Source organism: Leuciscus leuciscus (genome assembly GCF_965113295.1).
Source record: "Leuciscus leuciscus genome assembly, chromosome: 8".
Lineage (NCBI taxonomy): Eukaryota > Metazoa > Chordata > Actinopteri > Cypriniformes > Leuciscidae > Leuciscus > Leuciscus leuciscus.
Window position 1 is genome coordinate 3,255,318 of NC_138732.1, and position 12,500 is coordinate 3,267,817.

The window sequence follows — 12,500 nt, forward strand, 5'->3', positions numbered from 1 at the left end:
TCTGTCTTTAGATCTTGTTGGAGATGCTTCTTAAAGAACTGTATCCTGAGCTGAGCGTCGACGCCGTACAGGCCTGATGTTTTCTTTCTCAAACACGTGACTCGAGGAAGCGTCGTGAATATGTGTTTGTGTTTTAATCTGTTCTTGTGTTTTTGGAGGAACAGGCCCGGTCACTCACTGCCAGCTGTCATCTTCTGCTTTCTCTCTTTCCTTTTCTTCTAGGGGGTTTTGCTTTGTAATGTGAATTATGAGTGTAAAAAGAAGAAGCCAGACCAATGTAAACGCTCTACATATTATTGTGACCATTATGAAGGCTTTTAATCGTGCAATATGTCATGTACAGTTATTGTGAAGGTTCTGTTTGTGATATTATTATTAATATTATTATAGACTTTTATTTTTACCAAAAATAGGCTAGAGCATTTATAAGCAATAAATTGCAAAAGAAGATGTCATGTGTCATGTCTTCAATATAGTAGAATATTAAATATATACATTAAAATGCAATTCATATCTTGAACTTGAATACATTTTCTTAGTGAGTACAATTGAACTTTAGTACAATTTCTTCAATTTCTAAATTAAATTATTTTTTGTTGTTTTTATTGTTTTCTTTCTTCTTTTTTGTGGGGGAAGTAAATAATATCCAGCTGATGTATTTATACGTGTAATGATAAAAAAAAAGAAAAAAAAAGTAATGTAGTAGTTTTAAAATATTTATAACATTCATTAAAAAATGTGTTTGAAAACTTTTTGAAAATAATACATTTTATATGTACACACATATTCAAGATATAGGCTAAACTTTTTTCATAATTGAATATAAAGATTAGATTTGTAAGAATTTGGCACATGCATTTTAAACTAGGTTTTTAAAAGACTCTCTCTGGATCATCTTTATATCACAGTGAGATAATACTAAACTTCTCTGAGATGAAACGAGTGATTGTGTGATTTATATTCTGCCGTGTACGACGTTCATCTGCAGCTCCTGACAGATTTCTGGATCCATCCTGGCAGCCTGACGACAACGAGAGAAATCAGCTTTATACAATACAGATCGTTTCAAATCATCCCACAATTCTGACTTTTTTTATCGTAATTGCGAGTTTATATCCCACAATTCTGACTTTTCATCGCAATTTTGAGTATATATCCCACAATTCAGACTTTTTTTATCGCAACTGCAAGTTTATATCCCACAGTTCAGATTTTATCGTAATTGCGAGTTTACATCCCACAATTCTAACTTTAGCGCAATTGCAAGTTTATATCCCACAATTCAGATTTTTTTTTATCGTAATTGCGAGTTTACATCCCACAATTCTGACTTTTTATCGTAATTGCGAGTTTATATCCCAGAATTCTGACTTTTTTATCGTAATTGTGAGTTTATATCCCACAATTCTGACTTTTTATCGCAAATTTGAGTATATATCCCCCAATTCTGACTTTTTATCGCAAATTTGAGTATATATCCCACCATTCTGACTTTATCGCAATTGCAAGTTTATATCCCACAGTTCAGATTTTATCGTAATTGCGAGTTTACATCCCACAATTCTAACTTTTTTAGCGCAATTGCAAGTTTATATCCCACATTTCACATTTTTTTTATCGTAATTGCGAGTTTATATCCCACAATTCTGAATTTATCGCAATTGCAAGTTTACATCCCACAATTCTGATTTTTTTATCGTAATTGCGAGTTTATATCCCACAATTCAGATTTTTTTATCGTAATTGCGAGTTTATATCCCGCAATTCAGATTTTTCCGCTATTGTGAGTTTATATTCCGCAGAATTTTTGAGATAATCTCTCAACTGCAATTTATAAAGTCAGAATTACTTTTATTATTTCCCACATCTCTTCTCAGCAGCAGTGCATCTTACAGGTCTAACATCTGTGCAGAAGAATTGCATTATAACAGACACTTACTGCAAAGAAAATATTTTTTTTGCCATTTACACTGTGTAAATACAGCCTATCACTGTTTGGACTTGTGTACCTGTGTGAAGTATGCTTTTGCCCTGTCTCTGTTCTGCAGGACTCCTCGACCCAGATAAAGGCAGCGTGCGAAGTAAAACATGGCTATAGTGATGCCCTTCCTGATGAACTCCTCCACACAGCCTGTGTGTCTCGCTATAGCACTGATGTCCTCGTATCCACACACTCTGACAGAACAACCAAAACCACTTATTACATGCTAAATCAAACCGAGCAGTGTTTCAGTCTGGCTACGTTTACATGCAACCAAATAATCCATTAGTAATCGGATTGACGGTTTTAAACAGCAGATATTGATCCATTTCTGGTCATAATTTGTGCCGCTGCTTATATTGATCACGCAGAAAAAATGGCCAAAACTGTGTATGAGGATCTGAAACCAGGACTGGTGGGATGTTGTCCTGCTCCACTTCACAGGGAAAGGAGGATAATATAATGACGGAAAACTCATAAATATGACACTTTATTCAACAACAGCTCGTTCAGCACGTCATTACGCTATTTCTACGTCACTGCACATGCGCAGTCCTCGATCTCAATTGGATTGATTTAAAGGGGTGGTGTAATGCCCTTTTCACAAGATGTAAAATAAGTCTCTGATGTCCCCAGAGTGTGTGTGTGAAGTTTTAGCTCAAAATACCCCACAGATATTTTTATATAGCATGTTAAAATTGTCACTTTTTGAGAGTGAGCAAAAACACACCGTTTTGTGTCTGTCCCTTGAAATGCAAATGAGCTGCTGCTCCCGGCACAGGGGGCGGAGCTTCAAGAGCTCGTGTCCTTTTACACACACATGCACTGAACATTTCAAAAACTTTTAACCTTTTATGTTCAAACCGGAGTCAGACAATGATGGAGAGACTCAAGAAGAAGTGACAACATGTAGAAGCAACAGGACATTTCTGAATGGTTAGTTGATGAATTTATGTAGCTTATGTGTAGTTATCTTCTAGTCATTGATTAGCATATTCTGTCTTGATAATCTATAAATCGTGTTCTGGGGGCGGGGTTTATGTAAATTCTAGGGTTGGTGATGTCACTAACCCGGGAGGAATGTGGTGTAGTCTCTACCAGCCGTTTGTTGTAGTCCTTAAAAAGCGATTTCTGTAAAAGCAAATATCTCCCTTTGCTTTGAACTTTGAGCGTCGTAACTTTGCAGATGTTGTTTATGATCAAACAGCAACATTACACACTAACTAAAGTTAGAAAAGTCAAATCATAATCAACCACAATGTTAACATGAAGGTTTTTCAGTCAGACTGAGCCGTCAAACAACGGATTATCTGGTTGCATGTAAGCGTGTGTGTGTGAGTGAGGCTGCACCGTTCTCCCAGCGCTGCGGCTCTGGAGTAGAGTTTGCGCTGGTAGTAACAGGCCGTCAGATGACCCTGAGCGTAAACGTTCCCTCTCTCCGCCGAGGCCTTCAGGCAGAACAGAGCCGAGTCCGGGTCCTTCTGCACACCAAGCCCGTACAGATACATGACTCCCAGAGCGCCCTGAGACTCCACACTGCCGTTCCCACACGCCTCCGAGTGCCACGAGAACGCCTGACACACACACACACACTCAGGTTTACTACATCTGAAAAACATGCATTAGATTTCCCTGAACGATGATTTCAGAAACGAGTCTGAGAGATACGCTACTGTTCAAAAGTTTAGGGTCTGGAAGATAAAATTAATACTTTTATTTAGCGAGGATGCATTAAACTGATCAAAAGTGACAGTAAAGACATTTATAAGGTTACTTTTATTTTTAGAAAGAATTCTGAAAAATAAAGGTTTCCACTAAAATATGAAGTATATGAAATATAAACTGTTTTCAACATTGATAATCATAAATCATCATATTTGTGAATGATTTGTGAAGGATCATGTGACACTGAAGACTGGAGTAATGATGCTGAAAATTCAGCTTTGATCACAGGAATAAATTACACTTTACTATATATTCACATAGAAAACAGCTGATTTACACTAATAATATTTCACTATTTTTACTGTATTTTTGATCAAATAAATGCAGTTTTGATATTAGTTAAAAAGCAGAGATAGTTGGAATTAACTTTCAACATTCACATAAGACGAAATTGACATAATTATCACATCAAAATTCTAAATTGACATAAAAAGTCTAAATTTATGACATGCTAAGTCATATTTATGTGATAAAGTGAATTATATTTTACTTGATTACATCATGGAAGTCAATTTCTGCCACGCATGAAAAAAAAAAAAAAGCTTTTCTAAAACGGATTTCTGACTTTTTTTTTTCTTCATTGCAATTACACATTTATATCCCGCAATTCTTTTTTATTGTAATTGTGAGTTTACATCCCACAATTCTGACTTTTTTATCGTAATGAGTTTACATCCCACAATTCTGACTTTTTTATCGTAATTGCAAGTTTACATCCCGCAATTATGACTTTTTTTATCGTAATTGTGAGTTTATATCCCACAATTTTGACTTTTTTATAGTAATTGTGAGTATACATCCCGCAATTCTGACTTTTTTATCACAATTGCAAGTTTATATCCCACAATTCTGACTTTTTTATCGTAATTGAGTTTACGTCCCGCAATTCTGACTTTTTTTATCGTAATTGTGAGTTTACATCCCACAATTCTGACTTTTTTTTATCACAATTGCAAGTTTATATCCCACAATTCTGACTTTTTTATCGTAATTGAATTTACGTCCCGCAATTCTGACTTTTTTAATCATAAATGTGAGTTTACATCCCACAATTCTGACTTTTTTATCGTAATTGTGAGTTTACATCCCACAATTCTGACTTTTTTTATTGTAATTGTGAGTTTATATCCCACAATTCTGACTTTTTTATCGTAATTATGAGTTTACATCCCACAATTCTGACTTTTTTATCGTAATTGTGAGTTTACATCCCACAATTCTGACTTTTTTATCGTAATTATGAGTTTACATCCCGCAATTCTGACTTTTTTATCGTAATTGTGAGTTTATATCCCACAATTCTGACTTTTTTGTCGTAATTGTGTTTATATCCCACAATTCTGACTTTTTTGTCGTAATTGTGAGTTTATATCCCACAATTCTGACTTTATCACAATTGCAAGTTTATATCCCACAATTCTGACTTTTTTATCACAATTGCAAGTTTATATCCCACAATTCTGACTTTTTTATCGTAATTGTGAGTTTACGTCCCGCAATTCTGACTTTTTTATCATAATTGTGAGTTTACGTCCCACAATTCTGACTTTTTTATCATAATTGTGAGTTTACGTCCCACAATTCTGACTTTTTTATCGTAATTGTGAGTTTACATCCCACAATTCTGACTTGTTTACATCCCACAATTCTGACTTTTTTATCGTAATTATGAGTTTACATCCCACAATTCTGACTTTTTTTATCGTAATTGCAAGTTTACATCCCGCAATTCTGACTTTTTATCGTAATTATGAGTTTATATCCCACAATTCTGACTTTTTTATCGTAATTATGAGTTTAAATCCCACAATTCTGACTTTTTTTATCGTAATTATGAGTTTACATCCCGCAATTCTGACTTTTTTATCGTAATTGTGAGTTTATATCCCACAATTCTGACTTTTTTGTCGTAATTGTGAGTTTATATCCCACAATTCAGATTTTTTTTATCGTAATTGTGAGTTTATATCCCACTATTCTGACTTTTTTATCGTAATTATGAGTTTACATCCCACAATTCTTACTTTTTTTTATCACAATTACAAGTTTACATCCCACAATTCTTGCCAACCACAGACCTATTCCACTCATAAATCACTATTCAAAAATCCCATTAGATTCCCAAAGGAACCGAGTGCTGATTCTCTCTGGTTGTGCGAGTAATGCATGATATCAGGACCTTTGTGAGGTCGAGGGTCTCCGGTCTGCAGTAGAACATGCCGAGAGACGACTGCGCCTCCACACTAGCGTTCGGGTTCCCATCATCGGCTGCCAGGAGCCAAAGCCTGCGAGAAACACACCAGGACACAGTCCCAAATCACAATCTTCCCCACTAGGGGTGGAACAATATATTTTTATTTTGGGTGAACTATCCACAATACATATTGATGCATTTTTGTATTGTGATATATTGTGACACGATATATTGTTCCACCCCTACCATGCACAGATGTGTTGAGATGTGTGTTTTGTGTGATAGTTTCTCACCGCTCCGCTTCAGCGCTGGACGCCTGGACCCCGTAACCCACCAGATACGCCCGGCCCAGGTTATACAGCGCCGCGTGTCTGACAGAGGAATCCCACAATGCAACTCTTCTCATCAACTCCATTGCTTTGCCCTGTTAAAGTCGGTGGTTTTCATATGGACAGTGAGACTTTAATAGAGTGTAACAGTGTCCGTCCCCTTTTCCGGAACAATTTTTTTCCATAAATTTTTCCCATAGGGATTTTAAGCCATTAACCAAGCCAATCAGCTGCGAGGAGAATCACAACACTACAAACTTTGACTTAAAGCAAAAAAAGTGTTTGAAAATCAGACAAAAATACGAAAGTACAAAACTGTGTGTTTAACGACTTCAGTGAGGGAAAGAACTACAATCCCATGAAGCATTGCGAATGATGCAAACTAAAAACCTTAAAAACGATGGAGAAATATAAAACTACTCATTTAAAATGTTGATTGTGTATAAAAACAATATATTTTTTTAAGTGGAATGCAAAATATGCATAAATATATCAACATTTCTCGTTTATTGGAGTGGGCGGAGCTAAAGAGCTGTTGCCTCGACTTTTCTGTACAGCATCATGAATAATGTAGTTTATCAACACGAATTTAGCTGTTAAACGCGATTATTTTATAAATAAGCTGAAATAATGCGGGCTAACGGTTTCAACAGAAGCAAATACCATCGATTAACAACCTCACAACTCACAGTAGAGCTGACTTTAAAGGTTTATGAGTTTTTTAAAGTTTTTACTTCCGGACTTCAGACTGTTGTGCTCCAATTTTAGTTGCTTTTGCAGGCGTTTGTAAATTTGTAACAAAAAAAAAAGGCCTACACAAAATTTACTTGATTTAGGCTACTTAATTTTTGTTTGGCAGGTTTTTGCACGCCTATTTTTTAAAGTAAATTTCACTTATGGAATTAAGTAAACTCTACTTAACTAAGTTAAGTAACAGAAAATAAGTAATTCTAACTTGGCTAATAAAAGGTTAAGTAATATCTATTTAGTTGAAGTTTCCTTTGCAATACATTTCACTCAAACAATATAACATTGAATAAAACCCACACTTTTAAAGTAATATCAACACCATATCTACATATCAAAAATTACACTTAATGTGAACGCAGAGACCTCAATACTTAGTAGACAATACACAATGACGGGAACATTTGATGGATCATTTTTGTGTTTGAATGTGTCATTTTGAGTAGAAAATTAACTCCAAATGTCACAAAATGGCAAGTTACTAATCCTAACAACTAAAGCAATGATAAAACAGTGTAAATACAGCGAGATATCAACCTCATTAATTATTCAAGGCCCAGTGCATGATGGGAACACCAGTATCAGAAAAGTTGAGTAATTCTACTTATAGAATATAGAATTTACTTAATTATTTTCATTCTTGCCTGAACTAAGTTTTTCATGTACAGTAGAAATTACACTGGATTTTTCTGTAGTATTTACTTCACCACAAAATCACTTTGATCAGTGTAGTATAACTGTAGATCTGAGAGATATCATGAAGAAGAAGGTGCTCACAAGGTCTTCTCTGGTTCCAAGGCCATCGTAATACATGACAGCCAGCTGATACAGAGCTCGGGGATCTTCATCTTTAATGCTGTCGAACATCACCTCTGCTTCTGTGTAGCGGCCCTGAAGAACAAACACCAGGAGTCATGATTCATGGATTCTGGCTTCGCATCACCTATAGAAACAGTGTGCAGAGTAAATGCGAGACTTCAGGCGTCATCACCTCCTCATAGTGGATCTGTCCCAGGAGGAAGGCGGCGTGAGAATCTCCACTCTCTGCTTTCTCTTTCAGCAGAATCACTGTCTTCTCCACCGACTCAGCACTGATCTCTGATCAAATCAAACACAATCAATAGATGTATGAGTTGTGTGTGTGTGTGTGTGTATACATACACACTACCAGTCAAAAGTTGTGGATCGGTAAGATTTGTTATTTTTTTTAAAGAAGTCTCTTCTGCTCACCAAAGCTGCATTTATTTGATTAAAAATAAATAAAAAAATACGGTAATTTTGTTAAATATTATGACAATTTAAAATAACTTTTCTAATTTTATATATTTTAAAGTGTAATTTATTCCTGTGATCAAAGCTGAATTTTCAGCATCATTACTCCAGTCTTCAGTGTCACATGATCCTTCACAAATCATTCTAATATGATGATTTGATGCTCAAGAAACATTTATGATTATTATCAGTGTTGAAAACAGTTTTTTTCCCCAGGATTCTTTGATGAATAGAAAGTTCAGACAACATTTATTTAAAATAGAATCTTTTGTAACATTATAAAGTTTCTTTACTGTCACTTTTGATCAATTAAATTAATCCTTGATGAATAAAAGTATTGATTTATTTTATTTATTTCGCCCAAAAATAAAATAAAAATTCTCACTGACCCCAAACTTTTGAACGGTCGTGTTTAATGTTACAAAAGCTTTAGATTTCAGATAAATGCTGTTCTTTTGAACTTTCTATTCATCATAGCATCATGAAATAAAAATGTAAATAACTGTTTTCAACATTGCTAATAATGTGAAATGTTTTTTGAGCATCAAATCATCATATTAGAATGATTTGTGAAGGATCATGTGACACTGCAAGACTGGAGTAATGATGCTGAAAATTCAGCTTTGATCACAGGAATAAATTACACTTTAAAATATATTAAAATAGAAAACAGTTATTTAAAATTGTCATAATATTTAACAATATTTGTTTTGTTTTTGTATTTAAATTTTTTTTTTTTAAATGCAGCCTTGGTGAGCACAAGAGACTTTTTTCAAAAACATAAAAAATCTTGACGATTCAAAACGTTTGACTGGTTTCACATGACTCACCTGGTTGCATCATCTCTTCTCTAATATCTTTATAATTCTCGGTTGAATTCAGAAACTTCGAGGTTGTGATTTTCTCCATTTCCCCGACAGAACCACTAACTCACTGCTTACAAACACACTTTTCTTTCACCATCAGCAGCACTGTAAGAAAAGCCATAATGCGTAGTAGATTATTTCGACGGTTTTCTTTGTCTATAAATGTCCTAGCGGATAAAACGCGAGTTTGATGGTGGAGAAAAAGTCAATAAACGAAATTACAAACAAATGTTACCATCGCAGCCACTGATGACCTCACACTGTGGCTTTTCATCGAACTTATCGTAGTTATTAATATAATATAATAAATTAGATAATTATGTAATAATATAAGTGTCAACAATTGCGTGTTTATTGAAATCTTATTTCTCTCCCTGTCGCCTAATTTGTTAAAATGTAAAAAAAATTATAAATAAAAAGAACTTTCTATATACAACTGTTCTTATTTTTATTTAGTAAGAGACATGTTTTATTTTATACAGTTTTTATTATATAAATTATAATACAATTTTAGATATTTTTTAGAACTTTATATAATGTAATGTAAATGTAAATTCAGAGTTTTGGCTCTGATTACAAAATAAGAGTCCGCAGAAACGTTGAAAAATGTGAGAAAAGATCCTTGTGGGTTGCCGTTGATTCTCACTGCACAACACGGAAATGAGAATTTCAAAACACTAATCCGCGAGAGTCTTCATTTATCGTGTGGATTTAGTGGCGTTTCTCTTCAAAATGCCGTTGTATTGCCGTCAGTGAGAAATCAGGCAGCGGACAGTGTTGTCTTATGTATAGAAGTGATATTAATGAGGTGTATTAATCTTCATCATGAAGCTGAGCTCATCAGTATTTGCTTTATTGTGTCTCATATTTGAGATTGTGTCAATCGCTCTTTTCCTGAGAGGATTCTTCCCTGTTCCTGTCAAATCCTCCTTCTCAGCCAAGAGCAAACTGACTGACTTCCCTGCAGAGCCACACACAGGTAAACACACACACACACACACACACACACACACACACACACACACACACACACACACACACACACACACACACACACACACACACACACACACACACACACACACACACACACACACACACACACACACACACACAAAATTATTAATTATGATGTGATGATGATTAATTGTGATAAATAGTTAAGTATTATTAAAGATACATCTGGAATCTGGATTATTATTTATTGAGACTGATTGTTTAGAATTCATTATTAATTTAACTTTTAATAATTGATTTTTGTAAAATAATTGATAATTTAAGAATATATTTAGATTTTTTTTAGATACTTATTATTCTTTAGCATTATATATATATAATTTATATGTGTTATTTCTGGAATATAATTATATATAGTTAATATAATTTTTGTGTTTTTTTATATATTTATAATATATTTAGTAAATTATAATTTAATTATTAAAAATTATAATTTAATTAATAATTATATTCGATTTTTAGATATTATTCTTTAGCTTTACATATAATTTATTTTTTTTATTTTTAGAATATAATTATATAACATAATTTGTGTTTTTATGTATTTATAGTATATTTATTAAATTATAATATAGTAAATTATAAATAATTTAATCATTTATAATTTAATAATTATATTTAGATTATTTTATATACTCATTAATCTTTAGCTTTATATATAATTTATAGTTGTTATTTTTAGGATATAATTATATATATAAATATATATATTTTTAAATGTATTTATAATACATGTATTAAATTATAAATGATTTAATTATTTAATTCATAATTATTCTTAGATTTTTTAGATACTCATAATTTTTTAGCTTTATATACAGTATATCATTTATAGTTATTATTTTTAGAATATAATTATATATAATAAATATTTTGTGTGTTTTTATATTTATTTACAATAAATGTATTAAATTGTAAGTTATTATTTATAATTGAATTCATAATTACATTTAGACTCAATGCTCATTATTCTTCAGCGTGTTAAGCACACACATCTACCGCTGAACAAAGCAGCTTTACAGAGATAACAGGTGGTGTTTTGGTGGTATGTGTGTGTGTGTGTGTGTGTGTGTGTGTGTGTGTGTGTGTGTTCCAGGAGACGGCGTGAACTCGTCGCGAGCCCCGGCTCCTCTGTTCCGGCGTGTGGTGTTGCTCCTGATCGACGCTCTCAGACAGGACTTCGTGTTCGGCTCTGATGGTCTCAGGTTCATGCCGTACACCAGACATGTGCTAGAGAGAGGCTCTTCTCACAGCTTCACTGCCAAAGCCAGACCGCCCACCGTCACCATGCCCAGGATCAAGGTCAGTCACACACACACACACACACACACACACACACACACACACACACACACACACACACACACACACACACACACACAGACTCATTTACATCTACATTTTATGCATTTGGTATGGTGCATTTCAAGGCACACATTTACATTCTTAGCAGTTCTTGCTTTCCCTGGGAATCGAACCCATGACCTTGGCGTTGCAAGCGCCAACACTGTTTGAGCTACAGAATCAATCAATCACTCACTCACTCACTCACTCACTGAATCACTCACTCACTCACTCACTCACTCACTGAATCACTCACTCACTCGCTCACACGCTCACTCGCTCACTCACTCACTGAATCACTCACTGAATCGCTCACACACTCACTCACTGAATCACTCACACACTCACTCACTCGCTCGCTCACTCACTCACTGAATCACTCACTCGCTCACTCACTCACTGAATCACTCACTCACATACACACTCACTCACTGAATCACTCGCTCACTCACTCACTCACTGAATCACTCACTCGCTCACTCACTCACTGAATCACATACACACTCACTCACTCTCTCACACACTCACACATTCACTCACTGAATCACTCGCTCACTCACTCACTCACTCACTCACTGATTCACTCATTCACTCACTCGCTCACTCACTCACTCACTCACTGAATCGCTCACTCACTCACTGAATCACTCACACACTCACTCACTCACTCGCTCACTCACTCACTCACTCACTCACTGAATCACTCACTCACTCACTCACTGAATCACTCATTCACTCACTCGCTCACTCACTGAATCGCTCACTCACTCACTGAATCACTCACTCGCTCACTCACTCACTGAATCACTTGCTCACACGCTCACTCACTCACTCACTGAATCACTCACTCACATACACACTCGCTCACATGCTCACTCACTCACTCACTGAATCACTCACTCACATACACACTCACTGAATCACTCACTCACTCACTCACTCACTGAATCACTCACTCGCTCACTCACTCACTGAATCACTCACTCACTCGCTCACTCACTCACTCACTCACTCACTCACTCACT

The 12,500-nt window shown here is 34.9% G+C and overlaps 3 protein-coding genes across 3 annotated transcripts in view; 2 read left to right on the plus strand and 1 right to left on the minus strand.

Annotated features, from left to right (window-relative positions):
- snx25 (sorting nexin 25) overlaps window positions 1-450 on the plus strand; it is a 69,183-nt gene extending 68,733 nt beyond the window's left edge. Inside the window, exon 19 of the mRNA XM_082176927.1 lies at window positions 12-450. Coding sequence (XP_082033053.1) covers window positions 12-77 — 66 coding nt within the window. The 3' untranslated portion in view covers window positions 78-450. The remainder of the gene's footprint in view (window positions 1-11) is intronic.
- Window positions 451-599: 149 nt separating this feature from the next.
- lrp2bp (LRP2 binding protein) lies at window positions 600-9,470 on the minus strand. Its single transcript, XM_082177113.1, has 8 exons — window positions 9,079-9,470; window positions 7,968-8,074; window positions 7,754-7,867; window positions 6,194-6,324; window positions 5,886-5,991; window positions 3,332-3,555; window positions 2,010-2,175; window positions 600-1,021 (listed from the first exon to the last, which is right to left on the minus strand). Exons 1-8 carry the CDS (start codon window positions 9,155-9,157, stop codon window positions 956-958), a joined length of 993 nt encoding a protein of 330 aa, XP_082033239.1. The 5' UTR covers window positions 9,158-9,470; the 3' UTR covers window positions 600-955.
- Window positions 9,471-9,741: 271 nt separating this feature from the next.
- Window positions 9,742-12,500, plus strand: part of pigg (phosphatidylinositol glycan anchor biosynthesis class G (EMM blood group)) — a 153,066-nt gene continuing 150,307 nt past the window's right edge. Inside the window, exons 1-2 of the mRNA XM_082178698.1 lie at window positions 9,742-10,093; window positions 11,228-11,433. Of these exons, the coding sequence (XP_082034824.1) occupies window positions 9,940-10,093; window positions 11,228-11,433 (360 nt within the window). The 5' untranslated portion in view covers window positions 9,742-9,939. The remainder of the gene's footprint in view (window positions 10,094-11,227; window positions 11,434-12,500) is intronic.